At 38.0% G+C, this 21010-nt stretch overlaps 1 protein-coding gene across 1 annotated transcript in view; it reads right to left on the bottom strand.

The window, feature by feature from the left end:
* Positions 1 to 4665: 4665 nt before the first annotated feature.
* LRPPRC (leucine rich pentatricopeptide repeat containing) overlaps positions 4666 to 21010 on the bottom strand; it is a 115195-nt gene continuing 98850 nt past the window's right edge. Inside the window, exons 31-38 of the mRNA XM_036872415.1 lie at positions 20551 to 20639; positions 16702 to 16906; positions 14485 to 14624; positions 14233 to 14348; positions 11809 to 11883; positions 10483 to 10567; positions 8698 to 8840; positions 4666 to 6801 (exon numbers count right to left, since the gene is read on the bottom strand). Of these exons, the coding sequence (XP_036728310.1) occupies positions 6745 to 6801; positions 8698 to 8840; positions 10483 to 10567; positions 11809 to 11883; positions 14233 to 14348; positions 14485 to 14624; positions 16702 to 16906; positions 20551 to 20639 (910 nt within the window). The 3' untranslated portion in view covers positions 4666 to 6744. The remainder of the gene's footprint in view (positions 6802 to 8697; positions 8841 to 10482; positions 10568 to 11808; positions 11884 to 14232; positions 14349 to 14484; positions 14625 to 16701; positions 16907 to 20550; positions 20640 to 21010) is intronic.

Below are 21010 nucleotides of genomic sequence, written 5' to 3'. Positions count from 1 at the left end.
AAATAATGGACATTATTTACAAAAACAGGGAGCATGCTGGATTTGGCCTGGGCTGTAGTTTGCAGACCCTTGGTCAACAGGCACATGAAAATATGCTCAACATCGCTAATTTTTAGAAAAATTCATAACAAAACTACAATGAGGTAGCACCTCACACCAGTCAGAATGGCTATTATCAAAAAGTCTACAAATAATAAATGCTGAAGTGGATGTGCAGAAAAGGGAACCCTCCTGCACTGTTGGTGGAAATGTAAGTCGGTGCAGCCACTGTGGAAAACAGTATGGAGGTTTCTCAAAAAACTAAAAATAGAGCTTATTTTGATCCAGCAATCCCACTCCTGGGCATATACCCAGAAAAGATAAAAACTCTAATTTGAAAAGATACATCCACTCCAACATTCATAGCAGCACTATTTATAATAGTCAAGACATGGAAATAACCCAAGTGCCCATCAACAGACGATTGGTTTAAGAATATGTGGTGTATACGTATACACAACAGAATATTACTCAGCCATAAAAAAGAATGAAATATTGCCATTTGTGTTAGGAAACTGTTGACCAAAACCACCCACCTTGGCCAGGCACAATAATAACTGCTCTATGAGTTGTCTCACAACAGGAGGTCCTGATAAAGAACTCGGTGCTGCCACCAAAAACTAACCAGGAGAATTCAGGAGGGGCCAATAGGAGGGAGGAGATGCCAGTCCATAATATGTCCTGCCAAATTCCTAGAAACCCTCACAATGGAATCCATCTTGGCTGAGAGATGCACATGCCACCAGGAAGGACCCTGAGTCAGACCACATATGGGCACAAGGAAGATGATTGGCTAGAAACAACCCAGAAACTAACCCCATTACCATAAAAACTGAGACTGCGAGTCACATGGCAGAGCAGTTCTCCTGGGTTTCCTTACCCTGCTGTTCTTCACCCAGGCGGCCCTTCTCAATGAAGTCTTTTGCTTTGTCAGTCCGTGTGTCTCCTCAGACAATTCACATCCTAGTGTTATACGAGAGCCCACTCTTGGGCCTCGGAAGGGGGTCCCACTCTGGTAACATTTGCAGCAGCCCAGATGGACCTAGAGAATATCATACTAAGTCAAGTAAGTCAGACAGAGAAAGACAAACATTACATGATATCACTTACATGTGGAATCTAAAAAATAATACAAATGAACCTATATACAAAACAGAAACAGACTCATAGACATAGAAAACAAACTTATGGTTACCAAAGGGGAAGGGGGGGGTGTATAAATGAGGACTATGGGATTAGCAGATACAAACTACTACACATAAAATAGATAAGCAACAAGGATTTACTATATAGCACAGAAAACTATATGCAATATCTTGTAATAACCTCTAATGGAAAATAACCTTAAAAATATATATATATATAAATGAATCACTTTGCTGTACACCAAAAACTAACACAATATTGTAAATCAACTATATTTCAATTGAAAAAAAAAAAAAGCAGGGGTTGCAAGCTTTTCCCATTAAGGGTCAGATAGTAAATATTTCCTTTGCAGGCCATATAGTCTGTCGCAAATACCCATGTTGGCTGTCGCAGTGTGAAGGCGACACAGAAAACTCTGAAGTACGGGTGGTGTGGCTGTGTCCCAGTGAAACATTATTTATGAAAACAGGGAGCGTGCTGGACTTGGCCTGAGGCTGTAGTTTGCAGGCCCTTGGTCAACAGGTAAAGGTTTTGAAATTGGCATTTTAAGCCCTCCAATTTCAAGTTGTGCTACTGACGGGGAAATTTTAATTAAGCAGAAAATAATTACCTATATTAACTCAAATATTTCCTGAGGTGATTTTTTTAAACGGCTTCCGTTCCTATAAAGATTATTTAAGACACAATCATGCCCTTGGTCAAGCTGATCTCCCTGGTCAGGCTCACAGAAGTAGATCTTGCATTTGTTTTCTTCTTTTCTTCCACGCTCTTGTTTTGATCCCAGATGAAGCAGCTAGCAGCAGTGCTATTTAAAGCTACACCAATCCAAGTGTTAACTACAGACCTGGGGCTATAGGGGTTTCTACTGAGACGCACATTAGTCACTTGGCAGAGTTTAAGCACAGCTGCCCTGAGCCACTCTCCTTTGGGTCCAGTCATGGATCTGGAGCACCGACCAGACTCCGAGGAAGAGAGCGAGAGAATGGGATGCTAGGATGCAGGAGTGAAGAAGCATCTTACTGGTGGATCTGTGCTTATTTGGAAAATACATCCCATGCTCATGCCTGAAAGAAAGCATCCTTATTTGCAAATAGTCTAAACTAGGTAATTCAAATCTCATGTCATTTGTTTTTTTGTTTTTTATGTCATTTGTTTTTGATAAAACAATTGGTTCTTCTAAACTGGCCAGGGGATAGAGCAATATCCTGTCTTTTTTCCATGGTCTGCCTGAGACAGCCTCGGCGGAGGCAGGCAGATGGAGCACAGCCCATTTTCTGGTGGTGGCCCGGGAACAGCCGTGCATGTGGTGTTAGCAGCTAATAGTTAAAACAATGATGTTTTAAGCAGTGGGTTAAGATTTTAATACACCAGCTCAAAGGATGGATAACACTTCTCAGCTTTCCATGTAATAGTCCTCACAGTTATCGTTCGTGTGGTGGTCTTGTCTTTTCGTAAAACTGGAGGTGTTCCTTTTCCCCCCAAACTCTAAAAAGCTCTATGGCCCCATGTTAAAAATGAAGCTTTGTTTTTGTTGATTCCACTCTTGCACTGTGCTTGTACTCAGCTTGAGGTTGTCTGATTTCATCACACATTTGAGAGCCCTCTTCCTCCTGGCAGCAAATCCGGAAATGCTAACATGTGGGCACACAGGGTTTGAAAGACTTCTCAGCTCTCAACCCCCAATATCCTAGCTCTGAGCTAAAAAGTGGCACCTCTATCTCCTATAAAGACATTTCTGTGTGAGTAAGAAACCCCCCAATGCACACAAACCATACATCTCAGAAAGAACATGCCTTGGAAAGGGGGACAGGTGATGTGCCCATTGATTCAATCAGTGATGCTCATTGGGCACCTATCAGTGCCAGGCTGTTCTAACCGGTGGGGCTGCAGAGCACTGGGAGAGCACAAGTTCTTGGGGGAGGAAACTACAAAAACAAGTAAATTAATTTAAGAGAATCTCAGCAAGTGCACACAGGGGGCAGGGTTGGTGAGATCTATTCTCTAGGGAACTCTCGAAACATGGATCCCAAGAGCCAACCATTGTCCAAATGAATGTGCAGAGATGGTAGATCTGAAGTTGGTTAAGTGTTTTTTTTGCTCTACCTGGATCTGATGATGTTTATTTCATGCAAAAAAAAAAGACAAGTGTCTATTTTGATTTTGCTAATGCAGCTATTTTATTTGTACCAAGGCTGCATAATGTGGGCTTTGTAAAGTCCACAAGCCTGAAAGCAGGATACGTTTCTATTGGAAACACTCAAGCTCATGATTGTACAACAGCAAAGTGATAAATTACCATGATTTTGTACCCCCTACAGCTACTAGTTCGACCATACTTCAGGAATGTTGCTTTCACTTACAGAAACTACAAATACTGGTTTTTCAAAAAGGCAAATATTAAGTGTATATTGTTTGCTCGAAGACATGAGAAAAAATGTGCACAGCACACACACTGCAGACAGACTGGAGAAACAAATTGTACCGGGAAGAACAATTTGCAATATAAAGCTTGCTTAATAATTTATTGGAACTTGAAAACTCAGTGATTACGCCAGGCACTGGGTATTTGATTAACTGGAAGAAAATACAGTGCTACTGTCCAGAGACTGTGAACACTTGTATTAATGTGAAAGGTTTTTAAAAGATATTCTTATAGTTTAGAGATTCCAATTTGACCATTAACTGGATTTTTAACTGAGTTTAGGCTGGATTCCATCGGTTTTTTTGTAACCTCATAGTAAGTACATGACTCTCAAAGTCCTGGCCGTGTGATATTATCGCTGTGATTCTGGGCAAATTAACTTCCCTAAGTTTCCTCACCGTGAATATCAGGCAAGAGGGGCACCTGACACATGGTAGAACCCACAGAACTGACCACTGACAACTCATGAATGCGCTAAGCTGGGGACACACAGACAGGAGACAAAGAACTGATCCTCAGGGAGTTTACAACCTGTGTGGTTGGTACCTGCTGCGCTTTCAAGTGGCTTCAGGTGGGCCCTGGAGAGAGAACAATTAGTATTCCAGGTGGGAGAGGGGACACTGAAGCGGCCTCCGTGAGCATGCACAAGCGAGGACAGGAGGAAGACGGCAGTGTGCTGCAGACAGCCCTGGTGGAGTGGAGCCCACTCATCCGTGCAGCTGTAAAATGCGCCCTCCGCCTGACACTTAACGCAAGATAAAAGCCCCTCCCTTTTAAGTGTCATTCACCACACACCCAACTCTAATTCTTGCCAACTTTGTACCTCAGAGATCTCAGACTGAGTATCTGTCTGTCCTTAAAACAGATAAGCAGTGACTTCCCTGGTTCCCCCGCTCACAACCTGTACACCATTTAAAACAAGGAAATTCCGGCCATAACAGAGGCCACCACACGATTTTTAATTAAAAGTTTTAAGACTCAAGTCCTTGAAATGGCTTAAAGTGGTTATATAAAAATTTAATAAGATAAAAACGAAGAAGCCCACAGGTTGCTGGAATACAATTTATTCAAAGCATTTCACATTAAAATTATTAGGTTTAAATACACGAACATACAATTACATATAAAACACTGTACCTTCCCAAAGTTTATAATGACATTTACTTTTTAGAATTAGCTGTTTGCTTATAATTTGAATCTAAAAGGTACCATTGAGTGCTGCTATAATTGTGTTTATATTTCTATTTATTTCAATTTTGCTATTACATATTTAGAAAGCATTCGTAAGCTCACCTAGAATATACAATGATTACATGTTAAATATTTACATTCAAAACAGGAAGCCAATACAGTGTTACAGATGCATGACTTGATAGTTCTTTAATGTATGTAATATATTGAACGGTCCAGCCTGCTGTTCAGAATGCTAGAAATGTTATTAAGCAGTAGAAAGCTCATCGAGGGATTTATATCTATTTCCTCTGCACTAGACCCACATTTTACCAGAGTCCATATACAAGGCTGGCTTGGAGTCACTTCATGCAAATGAGATTGTACTCTGAGCTTCCCTAAAGATAACTGGGAAGTCCAGATTATGCCCCAAGGTTGTTCCTCATCTTAGAGACCTAATTCAATGACTATCAATAAAATTTAGCTCAACTATCTTATGGTTGGCATAACTACAAAATGTAAAGCCTGCTTCAGTGGAAGCCCTAATGGAGTGAGGTTCATGGTAAATCAGGTAGTGTCAAAACAACACGTACAGGTCCTGCACCTACCTGAGGAGTACACAAAGGAAAGCTTTACTAAGTCTTCTAGGCTGGGACTCGGCACTGGCCGAGCCCTATTCCTTAGGTCTAACTCTACAAAACAGAGATGAAGCATGGTTGATGCCACGATGACATTTATTTTTTGGCTTCCCTCCATCAACCCTCCCTCTCATGCCATCTGCAGGCTGTAGATGCAGAATGGTTGATCCCACAAGACACAGGTTAGCGGCACACAGTGTGAGGCTGGCTTACTCCCCAAGGCAAGGTCTCCCTTCAAGTAAATGGTGGGAACCAAGTAACCTCACTGAAACCAAAACAGTAGCTAATCACCGATTTCAAATGAACAAGGGATACACCAAAGTGGGGATAACTCTCAACAACGCATTTTCAACTTTTTAAATAATATAATCCCCAAATAGGTTAACATTACATTAAGATGGTAAACTGTCTTGACTACCCATCTTAAATTCTTTTATAGTAACTATTTACAGTATAGATATTAACAGGCATGAAGGCCAATTTGAGGACAACTTTGATAAAACTGAATACAAACAGAGGTTTCACTCCTTCATATACTTACTCACATATTCACTGATATGCGGTATGAAGTAACAAGTCCAGTGTAGGGTGTAGCTTGTGCTGATGAAGACCTGAAACCAAGACGAAGGAAATGCATTGCTCTTACTTCATGATCAAACTCACACTCAGATGCAGTTTTGGAGACTCCAGTGAACAGAGGTTTGTGGGAGCCTCCGTGGTAGAAGGGAAGGCATGGAGGGAGCACCCTGACCAAACAAGTCTCTTTGAGTCTTAGCTTCTCACTGGGAAATGAAGAGTGCTGCATTTGATGACTCCTGGGATGCCTTCTGGTGCCAACATTTTACAAAACTGGAAAAGTACGCAGGGCTTTACAGTAATAAAGAATTGTTACTTCATAGAATATTAAGCATTAGAAAGCCCACTAAGCATCATTTTGTCCAGCTCCAAAATTTTTCAGATAAACAATACTGACAAGCAAGTCTTAACTAAAGGAACAATCTTTTTATGAAAATAATAAATGAAATAGAGCTGGGAATCTGAAAAGTCAAATGGGAGAAGAACCTTGAAAAACTATGGCTTTTTACACCAGGAGCCTCAAGGAAAATGCCACAGACCTACATTGTAGGCAAAACCCAAAGAAGTCTAGTGACTTAGTATACACAGTTATTGTCAATAAGATGTTGATTATCATATATTATGAATAAATAAAAGTACATAAACAAAGTAACTTTTCATTTGTTTATTTTGTCCTCTCAAATACATTTAAAAAGTAACATTTTAGACACAGAATCACAAATACACACAAAACAAAGTAGTTGCCGGCTTGCTTCACAAAGGGTTTTCCTTTGACTCCTTTAGCTGCTTTGCATAAAATTCAAAGCTTTCCTGTAGAGAAAAAAAAAAAAGGGAGGGAAGTTACAGATAAAAGTTACCAGCAAGAGGTGATGGTACAAAACTTAAAAACATAAAGTACTGCAAACTGGTAGCAAAGACTGCTGGGCCCACGGCAGCTGCCGTCTCCTCAAGCTTCAGCACTCCTCTGTTTCACGAAATCACCAGTTCAAGGGCCCCCAACTGAGAATTAAGGCACCAGGAGCCTCTGCTGTGTGTGTGCATGGGCAAGTGCATGCAGGTACTTACACCTGGGTATGCAAGGTCGAGGGGTTTGAAATAAACATGTTTTAGTGACTTTCAGTTCAATGAAACAATAAAAAGGAATTTTACACGCATGATTTCTCTTATTAAACAAAGCAAAGTAAAACAAAATTTCCTAGGCAACCTACTGAATGGCAGAAAATATTTGTAAACATATATAGCTGATAAGGGGTTAATAGTCAAAATATACAAAGAATTTATATAACTCAATAGCAACAGGGGAACTGAACAGACATGTGGCCAAAGAGGAACTACAGATGGCCAACAGGTACACGAAAAGTTGCTCAACATCACTGATAATCAGGGAAATACAAATAAAAAACACAGTGAGACATCACTTCACACCTGTTAGAATATCTGTTATCAAAAAGACTAGGAATAACAAATGTTGGCGAAGATATGGAGAAAAAGGAGCCCTTGTGCACTGTTGGTGGGAATGTAAATGGTGCAGCCACTACAGAGAACAGTATGGAGGTTCCTCGAAAAATTAAAAATAAAACTAACATATGATCTAGCAATTCCACTTTTGGGTATTCATCCAAAGAAAATGAAAACACTAATTCAAAAAAGATATATGCTCCCCCAGGCTCACTGCAGCATTTACAATAGCCAAGACATGGAAACAATCTAAATGTCCATCGATGGATGAAGGATAAAGAAAATGTCACACACACACACACACACACACACACACAGAGGAATATTATCCAGCCGTAAAAAAAATGAAATCTTGTCATCTGCAACATGGATGGACCTTGATGGTATTATGCTAAGTGAAATATGTCAGACAGAAGAAGATAAACACTGTATGATCTCACTTACATCTGGAATCTGAAAAACACAAACAAACAGAACTGAGCTCATGGATACAGAGAACAGATCAGTGGTTGCCTGAGGCCGGTGGGGGCAGGTTTGAGGAGGAGGAACATGGGTAAAGGGGTTCAAACAGCACAGATTTCCAGTTATAAAATGGGTAAGTCAAGGGGATACAATGTACAGCACGCTGACTATGATTAATAATACTGGATTGTATATTTGAAAACAGCTGGGAGAGCAGATCTTGAAAGTTTTTATCCCAAGAAAAAAATTTTTCTTTTGTGACTATGCATGGTGGCAGATGTTAACTGGGCTTATTGTGGTGATCATTCTGCTATATATACAAATATTGAGTTATTATGTTGTATAGCTGTAACTAATATAATGTTGTCAATTATATTTCAATTAAAAAAAATCCTAGATAAAACCCAACTTACTTAAAATGGAAATAAATGAACAAGTAATTAACAGTGACATAATATGCTTAGCTATTGAAATACAGGCCATTAAACCCTATTTCAAGTTGAAATGAAGAGGGAACTGCCCCAAGGACGTTTGATAAATTCATACCTACAGTTGAAGGTCTGAGACTGACCTTGTATTTTAAACCTCAGCCCCAGAGGGCTATGTTCTCCTGCAGCCAAACCCATGGCATGACTGTTCAGTTCCTGAAGCCCTCTCTGGAGGATCCTTCACAGAGATTTAATCCTCATGTAATTAAGTATTCAACTTATTTTTTATACATTATTATGAAGCACACACAAATCTTTAGAGGTACTTTTTTCCCCCTCTTAATTAAGAAATACTCACAGGGGGTTCAGTGAAAGGGACAGGCTCTCCAGCATTCTTCAGCAAAACTGCATAACGCTTTAGAAACAGATCATTCAATTTTACATCCTTCGCAGTCAAATTTTCATATAGTGCTTTAGCAGATGCGACATCACTGTCCAAGACTAGAGAAAAACATATTAATCACAGATAAAGCCAACCTATCTTCTTCTTTTCCCAAAACACTTAGCCATTCAGGGACTCCTGGATCCCTTTATCCCAAAGCAAACGGATACTTAACTACCTTCAGCATTCATAATCTACAAGCTCCGCCCTTCCTTCCCCACACCTCTCATTCGGCATCACCAGCTATGAAAGAGAAGGAAAATGACAAATACAGCTATTTTAAAGACCCATGCTAGTTAAAGTGACCACAAACTGAAGTCTTCAATCGTAAAGTAAGCACACACCATTCAACCTTCTTCTGCTTAAAACCACACTTTGAAATTAAGCTAATCCAGGGACTTCTGTGGAGAGGAGTGTGTAAAATAAATTATGTGGAAGTCTATGTCTACACCAACATCAAGATCAGCAGCTAAACAACACCAAAAGACTTTCCATATATTCTCCTATCCTAATAAGCAAAATAAGCAAATGAGGAATACAGTTAGCTACAATGACCAAAAAAAATTTTATATACATTAATATACATTAAAAAATCTACATACATCTATACAAGTTACACTAATATTTCACTTAATTGGATGATGAAGTAGCCTAGGGGCTAAGTTTAGCTGGCTTTCTATTTGTGGTTGATTCGCAAAAATTTTAATATTTTCCCTTTTACTAAAACTTCCTGATTTCCCTGCTCTTCTCCCTCCCAATTCCCAAGTGGGATTACACAATTTAATAGTAATTTTACACCGTTTTACACTACTTCATCTTAGTTATTATTTAATATCTGCCAATTCCTCAAACGAAACTTTAAGAAACTTTATGATTATAGCAGTATTTTGAAATATATCATATCCCATTCATAAGGGTAGAAAAATGGAGAATTCTGATTGCTCAGTCTGGTGTCCTGCCAACAATAAAATCGACAAAGCAACTCTTTATTTACCCATTGCCTCAAGTGAGCAAATCAGTGGGTGTCAGATGGACAGGTGATCATAATTTACAAATCCTAACATTTATCTTGATTACTGAGGAAACTTTAGACTGGTTCCCTTTCATGTGTGATTGCCTGGCAATCAGGGAGGAAACTGCTTAAAAGACTAGAATTTCAGTTGTGACTGTAGGTAAAACCTTGGGGCTCACTTTTTAATTAAGGTGTTTGTTATTTCAAAGGAGTAGGTAGGCCACTGAAGGAGTAAACAGGCAAGCTCCGCCCTTCCTTCCCCACACCTCTCATTCAGCATCACCCACTATGAAAGCAAGTCAAGTGGCAGTCTCAAATATGTACCCATTTTACATTGTATTGGGTTGGCCAAAAAGTTCGTTTAGATTTTCCCATAACATCTTGGAGAGACTGGATTGGTTCCCAATGTGTACACCCAAGTGGACTTCCAAGTCCTTCCAGGAACCTGGGATCTTACTCAACAAATCAGGGCCCCTCAAAAGATGCTCAGAGATACTTTACGTAAACACTATATGAATAATTTCGTATTTTTCTTAAATAGTTTTAAAACATATCCTAAGACTAAATAAATTTTGTACCATAAGCAATTCTCTGATATTTAGGATTATTGCCTTTGAGCTGAAGACTTAGTTGACTATACTACAAATATTTAAATCACTTAAATAATGAAGTCAGATTAAACTTATTACCATAGATTTTCATGATGGAAGTGTATGCTTCTTCCTTTTCAGTTAATTCAGGAATCAATTCTAACAAAGACTTCACAGTTGGTGCCTAGAAAATTAAATATAGGTAACATTACCATGACTCAAAAGAACAGTGAAATAAAACACTGATATATGGACATTATACCCAAAAAACCTGACAATAGCACAACAGAACTGCCTATTCAATTTAATGGACTATTTTCCCTTTTGTATATCTTAGTACAGTCGGCCCCCTGTATCCAGTGGGTTCTGAATCTGTGGATTCAACCAACCACGGACCAAAAAAAAAAAAAAAAAAAAAAATCCAGAAAGTCCAAAAAGGCAAACATTGAATTTGCTACAAATATTTACATAGCATTCACACTGTATTGGGTATTATAAGTAATCTAGAGATGATTTAAAGTATACAGGTGATGTGTGGTAGGTTATCTGCAAATACTACACCATTTTATACAGTCTCTTTGAAAGGAAAAAAAGGACAACTAAATATTTTCTAAATGATGTTTGTTGTAAATAAATACATGAGTCAGAGATAAAAAGTGCAATTAGGTAAAATTTTTTTTAAAGTGTGTGTATGTGTGGGGGAAGTATGTGAAAATTAAGGAAAACTAGACCTCCCAGAGTTGGAAACAACCTAAATGTTTCACATAAAACAAACATTACAATTGGTGCTCAGTTTAAAACTTCATAATATGCCCAAATAAACTAAGAACAGGGTTTCTGGTGCCCACTCACCATGTAAAATCGAATCTAAAAAAAATTTTTGAAATATGCTTTTATTCTTTTTTTTTTTTTAAACATCAAAAATAAGACTTGGCTCTGTTTCACACATACACACATACCTTTTAGTGTAAATAAGGTAACTGTACAAACTGAGAACATGAATCTGTGGCACATACCAGTTTTAAAGCTAACGGGTTCATCTACCTCATGGTTTCCACCTGAGCCACCTGACAGGAGACACTCTGCAGTAGGTGTCTCCCTCAGCAGTGCTCTGCACTGTGAAACTTACCCAGTGACCCAAGCTACGGGATTTGTTTCTTACATTTCTAAGGGCCCTTCCTTGGGGCTCAATGCATAACTACAAGGATAGAGAATTCACTGCATGAACTTGTTTTGCATTTCCAATACAACCAAGGAGCCAGAACATCTAAAGAAGTAAACCAGCACAGGCCAGCAAGTGTTCAATCTCTACAGTATTTTTAGAAAAGGTCCTGAACTGACAAGCTCTTACATGATACTCAATACCTTTGAACAAGACTAGCTCATAGCATTATTGATTTGTCAGCAAGTACAATAGCACCGTACCTTTCCGGGTCTCCGAGAATTCCTAATACAGAACACCAAGAAAATTGGGGTTTGTTCAGCAATTGCACCACATCTCTAAAAATTGAAACATTATTTGGTAAGTGAAGGTTTTTGATAAACAAGCAGACAAAGGTGAATATTTCCAGTTAAGAAAGTTCACAATAATACAGTAATGTATCATTACCAATAGGAAGGTCTAACAGTCGACCAATGTTTTTTAAGGCAAGAAAAAAGAAAACAAGTGCAAGCTAGGCCAGGCTTTCGTGCATGTTGTCCTTGGCGCTGCAAGTATAAGGTCTGTTTAAAAAGCAAAGGGAAAAATTCAACCAACGCTTCCATAACCACAGAATGAGGTTTAGGACTGCAAAGAAAGAGGGAAAAAAGAAACACTATTCCCCTCCAATTATACTGCCAAGCATTCACAAGTGAGCTAGGGATCATAAGGTTAATTATACATTTAATAAGGTGTCAGGGAGATAACTGCTCGTTTCTTTATAAAAATTAAAATGTACAAAGCAAGTTCTCTTTAAAGTATAATTACCTACACTTATGCATACAAAAGGACTGATTTCAATCTCTCTATTTTATAAAAGGCTTTCATTGCGATAGACAGCCAGTGCTTGAGAAAGAGACAAAAGTTAAACTCAAAAAAAAAAAAAGTTTATATGACAGACCAGATAAATCAAGTGTCTATCCCATCTTAGATGCTACAGTAAAATCAAATATGGCAAGACATTATTTTAGTTTACACTCATCACAGATGTCATTCTCTTAAGTTTCTAAAAGCACATTGCTCTTTCAAAGCTTTAAAACACTGTCAATACTAAAATGACTAGTATAAAAAGAACTTTTGGGGACACACAGAACATTTACACTATAAACTGATGCTTTCGACATCTGTGAATAAAGTATTTTTCACTACAGCAAGAATAATCTTTTACTGTTTGACAAGCAGGTAAAGAATGGGTAAAGGGTTTATCATCTGAAACCTCAGTCTACTGAAGGGATAAAAATGAAAAGACAGCTGTTACAGCAACACTCGGCTGTCGCCAAGAGCCCTCGACAGGCCACTGTGGGTACATGCAGCTCTGAAGGCGGCTGCCACATCCCCACTGTCTCCCACTCTGGACTGCTCGCTAAGAAGAGCCTTGATCACCAAGCTGGTAAATGAAATACCAAGTGTGACTTCCTAAAGAGCTATCACAATAATGTGTTAAAGCTGAATGAATACTATCACACGTCCAGCTAGACATGCATATACCCTGAGTGGGTACACTTAGGTTTGTACACACAAACATAAAGCATTAGAATTTATTCTTTTCAAGATAAAAGGTAAACATACCAAACCAAACAAGAAAATTCTCAACTAACTAGCATTTCTCTCTCTCCCAGAACAAAAGTAAAAAAGCCTTAGAGGCAGTGTCAATTTACACTTTTTACAAAAATGTTAACACAGAAATTTCTCAGGAATTCCTTTAAAAAATGGCTTGGATTCTACTGTCAAACTACATGAACTTTAAGGATCAAAAGTAGAGCTCCAGCAAATGAGTACAGTTTTACCTTCCCTATCTACTACTTAAGAGGTGTCGCAGCTTGCAAAAAACATTAAGTGAATATAATACTATTTACTACCAGAAATTGGTCCCAGGCCTCAATTTGACACAGGGAGTCTATACAAACACAGCCGTTGGCGGGATCACGGTGACTGTTTGACTGCCACCTGCTGGGAAGGGGCTCCCCGGCGGTGCCTGTTTGTGTACATTACCAGTGGCAGCTACGATCACCCACCGTTCTCTCGGCACTTGGCGCGCGGCTTTATATTTAGTGCTGTTAAAATGGCATGAATGCAGTTGTCTCCTTCCCTGAAGATTGCTAATTTAACTGAGAGAGTGCGGGCCACAGAGACCTGCATTTGTCATTTAATGTGTCTGTGACACACAAGTGAACAGAAAGCAAATTCTTAATAAATCTTGAATAAGGCACTGAGAATGTTTGAGTATTCAAGAAAAGCTGTACTTGAAAAACAAACATTTCCTACTTTTTGTTTGCAAACTGTGTTGCCATGGCGATGCACGGTATTTATAGAGCGTTAGAGAAATTAAACTAGGAAATCAAAGGAATTGCTTTGCATTACCTATCTGCACAGAAACATTTGTCTTTAAATCATTTTGGCAAAACATGTCTTCCCCCACCCCCACTCAAAGCTAAAGACATTTCTAGTCCGATTTGGCATCTTTAAAACCAGCAACCTGTAACTTACAATCCAGTCCCTGTCATGTAACCTTGATTCACGTTCAAATTTAAATGTGCAGGCAGCACCACACTTCATTTCCGGTATTCTACCACACACCTGAGTCTAGTAATTTCTCAACTGACTTCTCACAAGCCACAAGCCCCACTGCTCCATGTGTGGTGGGTCATTACCTGTAGGAGAGCTCTGGCATCATCCACCTTGCCTGAATCCACAAGCTGAAGGAAAAGATCGGTGACAGGTTTGTAAATTGCAAACTGATTGGCCATTCTCTCCGCCATGATGCTTACTGAAAAAAATGACAGGTAAGAAAAATCTTTCATTTAAACAGTGGTATAACTAACTCATCCACCAAAGAAAGTCAGTCCAGACTCACTAGAGAGAAAAAGTGCTTCTGTGTTCTTTGGCTAGAACAGCTAACTTACTCTTTTCAAGTGCTGGTTCCAACCGCTCCTCTATGACTTTTCGGAATAAGTATGCCAAGCCAAAGTACTGAGGTTCCATGGTTTGGTTCCCTGAAGTAAGCATATTTTCAATGTTTTCTATTGCACCATCTATGTTATTGCTGTAAAAGAAAGTAAAATAAGTTATAAGGAAATATTTGCTTTAGTATTAATATTGTAGGCAGTTTCAGTATGAGTACTTTGGGATTCACACATGCAAGCACTTTAGGAAAAAAAGGAAATATATTTACAATTAACCAGATAAAAAACACTATGCAAGTTGAACCCAATCACATTTAGGTGGCAAAAGCAATCACCGGGTGCTTCATGCTACAGTAACTGAAGTAGCTGCTTATTTTAAAAAACTGCTCTAGAGACAAGATCAAACAACTATATAGAGTAAGAATTAAAGACGGTAACTTAAAAAATTATTGTATCTCAAAGATTTGATTCTGCAGCTGTTTGGATGTAAAATGAAAACTTGTTTAAATGCTATATAACTCTGGCATTATAATCTGCACTGGTCACTACTGCATGAAGTAAAGATAATGTATTACATCTCAGGATTCTTAAAAATGCTGATGAAAAAAAAAATGCTGATGATGTCTTCAAAAGGTATATTTTCATGTCTCTCAACCCACAGTCACTACAATTTGTTTTTGTCAGGTAATATATAACATTTGAAAAATATTCAATTTATACTAAAATTCTCAGAAAAAAGTATCTTCACACTTTTCATTTTAAAAAATTAATTACATGGCCTTATGTAACAAGTTATGATAAAAACTTATCTTTATGACTATCTTTTTGGTTAAGGTGCTCTTTAATTGATACTTTAGTTATGATACGGCACTCGAAATCCAAATAATCAATTTTATGTTGGAATTATTACCTAAAACAAGAATTCTCTAAAAATGAGTACGCCATTACAATAAATTTTTCTTACAGGTTTTAGTTAGAGAATTATTTAATAGTGAATAAAAACATATTCTCGGCCTCATATAAAACTCCGTTTATATGGTAACATTTAAAACTTCATCCAGGGGCTTCCTGGTGGCGCAGTGGTTAAGAATCGGCCTGCCAATGCAGGGGACACGGGTTCGAGCCCTGGGCCGGGAAGATCCCACATGCCGCCGAGCAACTAAGTCCGTTCGCCACAACTACTGAGACTGTGCCCTAGAGCCTGTGAGCCACAACTACTGAAGCCTGCGTGCCATAACTACTGAAGCCCGTGCGCCTAGAGCCCATGCTCCGCAACAAGAGAAGCCACCGCAATGAGAAGCCTGCGCACTGCAATTAAGAGTAGCCCCTGCTCGCCACAACTAGAGAAAGCCCGTGTGCAGCAACAAAGACTTGGATAATTTTCTGGATCTTCTAACTTAAAATAATCACATTTTCTTATTAAAGGAAAAGTTTAAAGTTCTATCTGGGGAAATAGTTTTAAAAGGGTGAAAAACAAAACAAAACCTCTTCTCTGCCCAAAGAAAGAGGAACAAAAACCCCTGTAAAAACCAACATGACATTTTCATATCACAACCCATTAAATGTATGTAGGATTAACTGCTAAAGAACATTTTTTTCTAAAAGCATGAAAAATGTCAATTCCATAATTACCCCCCATGAAACTTTAACTTTGCTAGTGAGGTTAATAAAAATCTAGTTCTTATTTACTTCTACAGTAGTGATTCTCAACAAGGAATCTAGAAATGGTGGCATGAGAATCATCTCTAAATACCTCCCTTTGTGTGGATGTGTGTTGACAGGGGTGGATGGGTAGGAGGGTGGGGAAGATGGAAATGTGTATTTTTAACAAGCTTGCTGGGCCTTCCCTTTCACTATGTTCTGGTAGAGTGTCACCTTCAAGTGTTGCTGACATTCAAATGAACTTATTTTTCACTTTTGCAACCAAGTGTTTCAACAACGGCCTGGATGTATGAATGAGAAAAGTTACCAACCGTGAAGCAAGTTTTATGAATTTGAAAATTTTGATAAATGTTGTTTAAGATTTAATTTAAAGCTAAAACATATTTTGTTAACATATAATTATTCCCTGATAGCTATAGAATAATCAGCAACTGGCATCAATACTTCCTCTGTAGTTGATACGGTTTCTAATACCCTAGATTTTTAAAAGGTGGGATTTGAGATAACGTTCCTTCCAGTATCCAATGGAGAAAAAGAAAGCTCGAAAATACTCACTTCTTTATTTGTGCCAAAGCAATGTTATTGATGAAAACCATACGGGAAAGTCCAATTGAATCTTCCAGTCCATTTACCAACTTCTGAATGTCTTGTATGCTTTCTGTATCACCCTTCAAGGCACATGCCTGAATAAGGCGGGTCACTGCTACCCTAGAAGGTATCTGCTCCAGATCCAAGGCTGTTTTTAGTGTTGTTAGAGCATCTACAATAGAAGAGCAGGTGACAGAGCTTTTCTTATATGAACCATACTGACTTTAATGTGTTTTGAAAACTAGCTTTTAAATATGAGCACCAAATGACTATACACAAAAAGCTATGAATAATTTATTCTATATTACAGAAAATATTAATACTTTATGAGAAACCTAAAAGAAAAAATAAAGATTTATTTGACTGTAAGATATCAGAGACCAGAGAAATTTCTTCTTTAAGTCACAGAGAAAATGCAGATGTTACTGACAGAATGTGGATTCCATTCAGGGATAACATTTAGTGACTAATCTCAAAGAAGTTGACAAGTTCAGAGAAATATAAATAAGGAAAAATTTTTAAAAATAAAGACCTTCCAAAAGTATGTAACCTCTACCCACATTCATACTTTCCCAGATTTTATTACACTCAAAAGATTCATGATTATCAAAATCTTCTAATACCGCAAAGATTCTTTCTTGAAAACAATGTCTCTTTCTAATCCAAAAAGGACTGATCATACAAGAAGAGCAGCCAAACTGGAACATTCAACTTACACACTAACAAGTTTATTTTACACGATTACATATCTTGCAGATATTTTCTTACACTGATTTTTCGGAGAAAATAAAGCTCATCAGATTCCCAGGGAGAAACCCCTCAGGAGTTTCTTTCTTTTTCTTTTTTTTTTTTTAAAGTATCATATTTACAAGTATGTGATTATGGATAAATATGGAATATCCTTCTGATTTACTGATTTAAGTGCCAGGGTAGCAAAATCATTATATTAAATAAAGTGGTGGACTGCAGGGAAAATGTAATACTTAGCACAACAATCACTGCTACCAAAGAAAACTTCATGGCTCTATAGAAATTAAAGCAGTGTAACCTACACAAAACTAAGACCCTCAAAAGCAGCTTTCCAAATAACAGTCTATCTTTAACAGAGAATGGGGAAAGGGTAATAATTAAACACTCTATTAAAAGTGATACAGTAAAAGACATCATGAATTTAAGTATTTATTACTGAATAAACAATTTATTATTACTCCAAATCTACATTCTAAACCAGTGATTCTCAAATGGGGAAAAGGGAAAATAGGCAGTTTAAAAGGCATATTCAATAAAATTTTATAAATACACACGAACATACAGGAAACAAAAAATGTTATTTATACTACTTTAATAATATTATCTATAGAAAATAAACTTGATAAAATCTTAACTGGTGGTCATACACAGATAATATGGAATACTTTTATTAGCCAAGAATATTGTCAGCCAGGAAGGATCTTCCCACACCAGTGGATCAAATGGCAACAAAAATAAGATAACAATGGTGATGACAGTAACTCGCATTTACTGAGCTTTTAGTACATTTGTTGAGCACTTACTACATGCCAGACACAGTATTAAGCAGTCACACTCACAACTACCCTCTGAGGTAAGTACCAAATTTATATGTGGGAAACTGAGGCACAGATAATTTAAATAATTTCCCCAAGGTCATACTGTTAGACACCAACCCAAGAATCTAACCACCCCAGAGCCTGCATCTATGGGTGCATGTGTGTGTGAAAGAGTGGAGGACAGAGGAGAAGAGATCATTTTATGTCTATGCAAAGGGAGCATGGGACCTTGGAACCGAAATCATATTCCCATACAGGGCTGGCCTCTGGACAGTTCATGATTTACGGGACACCAAAAGCAGTATCCATCCACACCCCTCCCCCTGAGTCCTTATCACACTGTCACCTAATTTACTAGTAATATTGATTATATTGCAAAGGTATGATGTATCAGTTATTAATATTCCAGAACAGCATTTGAACTGGCTTTATTTTTCTGCCTGCTTTAGATGGAATTGAGAAAAAGCAACCTGAATTTTTTTTTTAAATTGGGAGCTCTAGTCAGCCATGGAGCAAAATAAGGAGATGTGGATAGTGCCAACAGCATTCCCATCCTTGACAATGACCACAGTAGGTTAGTCCGTGGCGAGGCATTGGGAGGTGGGTTCATAGCTTCTGCTCTCAACCAACCTCCACGTGAACAGCTGAAAACAGATGTGAAATTATATCATAGTTTCTTGTTGTCTTCACAGGGTACCTAACATACAAGTGGGATAGCAGTCAAGTTAAACACTGATCAGATTGAGCTCAAAAATTAACCCCTTGAAATTAAAAAAGTGTTTTATTCTGATCTCCATGTCTACAAAATGTCATTTACAAATGAGCTTATTTATATGGGGAGCGAGTTTAATTTTTCAATGTTTTAAAATTGTTTATCAGGGACTTCCCTGGAGGTCCAGTAGTTAAGACTCCACGCTTCCACTGCAGGGGGCACGGGTTCGATCCCTGGTCAGGGAACTAAGATTCCACATGCCGTGTGTCGAGGCCAAAAAATAAAATAAAATTTTAAAAAGTAGAAAAAGATTGTTTTTAAATATCTACTTGCCAAAAAGCCTCTTCTATTGCAAAGAAAATGAAAGCTTTTAAAGTTTTAATAGCAAGCCCTACAACACTCAATTATGACTGAAGGCTGTCTAATAGGCTGGTCCTGCCTGTAGAATACTGAGGCAGCAATTTTGCATAGGCAGAAATCATCACTTACATACTCAGTCCTAACCAATTAGGAAGACTTCCAAAGACCAATACCTCTAGGCATTACAGGCAACATTAAAGCTGCACAATTAGACAGCAACTTTCAGAGATGTGAAATTATTTTATAAGCATGCAAGTGAGGAGTATATACAGAGTGAGGAAGAAACTAGGCAACATATTTAACGGTTAAAGAGCTGTTTCAACCTTCCTTAAAGAGTTCCTAAGTGTGTTTTGTTGTATCGGCAAAATCATGGTGTTACTGTATCGACTAAAATTCAAATGCAAAATTAAATGTGAAAAGATGCTTATCTAAATTTAAGAGATTCATCATTTTTCCCCTTGGGAGCTCATTCATAAGACCATCCGATCCAAATCCATCCCTCTGCAAACCCATAAACAGCCTCTACCAAACAAATGGCCTCATCCCAACCCTCCCCAAAGTCATCTCCACATTTTTCTGGTGTTATCCTCTTCATTCAAAAACTCGAAACTCCAAACAAACACCGTATCTTACTGCTGTTGATATTATGAACTATTAAAAAAGTATTAGATTAGGTTTTAAAAATCAATATTATAATCATTTGGTGCACAATCCCACACATTTAACACTCAATTTAACTCATTTGCTAACTCACATACAACCAACACAATATGCAAGAAACAACTGCTGGGAATTGTTTCAGATGCTCTAAAGTATGTTAATTTCCAAAGCAAAATGACTTGTGCTGTGAATTTTAACGCACTTGAAAGCCTGTACTTTCTCTCCTTCTGGAACACAAATTTTGCATGTCTGAAGAGCTGTGATTCATCTTAAGAAAACCCATCTTGTGTTAAATGGAATGGAAACTGGACTAAGTGGTCAAATGACAAGTACATTCATATTCAAGCTGTATTATAAATGCATGTACAGTAATTTACGTCTCTCAGCTACCACAAAAGGCTCTTGATAAGCAGGTAATTTGCTAAATGGACTCCTTTATCCAAGTATTCGAAGGGCGTTACAAGAAAAATCTGCAGAGGCATTAATGTGACGTAAAGGTCAAGCATTGTGACATACCTTTCAAATAATCCCGCCTAACTTGCGTTATGATGAGGAGGCTGTTGGCAGCATCGTTCAGTGTGAAGCCCTTGATGTGGGTCTCAGCGCTAAAAGAAGCAGACATTTAGAAAGGAATTACTGACATGCTTCTGATACGATAATAAATGGTTGAGCACCAAGGTGAAATTATAAAAACTACTGTTCGTATGTTAAAAATATTGCTGCAAAATATCGACCTGGAGACAGCTTTTGTGTTATCCTGTCAATGGTTATAGAAGGATAATTTTTTTTTGCATTCTGACAGATGACAAAGTTGGAAATGAGCAACAAAAGAAACAAAGTACAAGATTTTTTTTAAACAATCGGTTCAGATTCTTGAATGCTGACATATTAGATGACTAAAATAACTGCATGCCCTGCATTGTTCTGCTGTATCCTAAGCTGGATACTTTTTCCTCTTTTTTCTACACTCACCATA

Source organism: Balaenoptera musculus, chromosome 13, assembly GCF_009873245.2.
Source record: "Balaenoptera musculus isolate JJ_BM4_2016_0621 chromosome 13, mBalMus1.pri.v3, whole genome shotgun sequence".
Classification (NCBI taxonomy): Eukaryota; Metazoa; Chordata; class Mammalia; order Artiodactyla; family Balaenopteridae; genus Balaenoptera; species Balaenoptera musculus.
The sequence above is the reverse complement of the archived record's forward strand: the minus strand, read 5'-3'. Positions and strand labels throughout refer to the sequence as shown.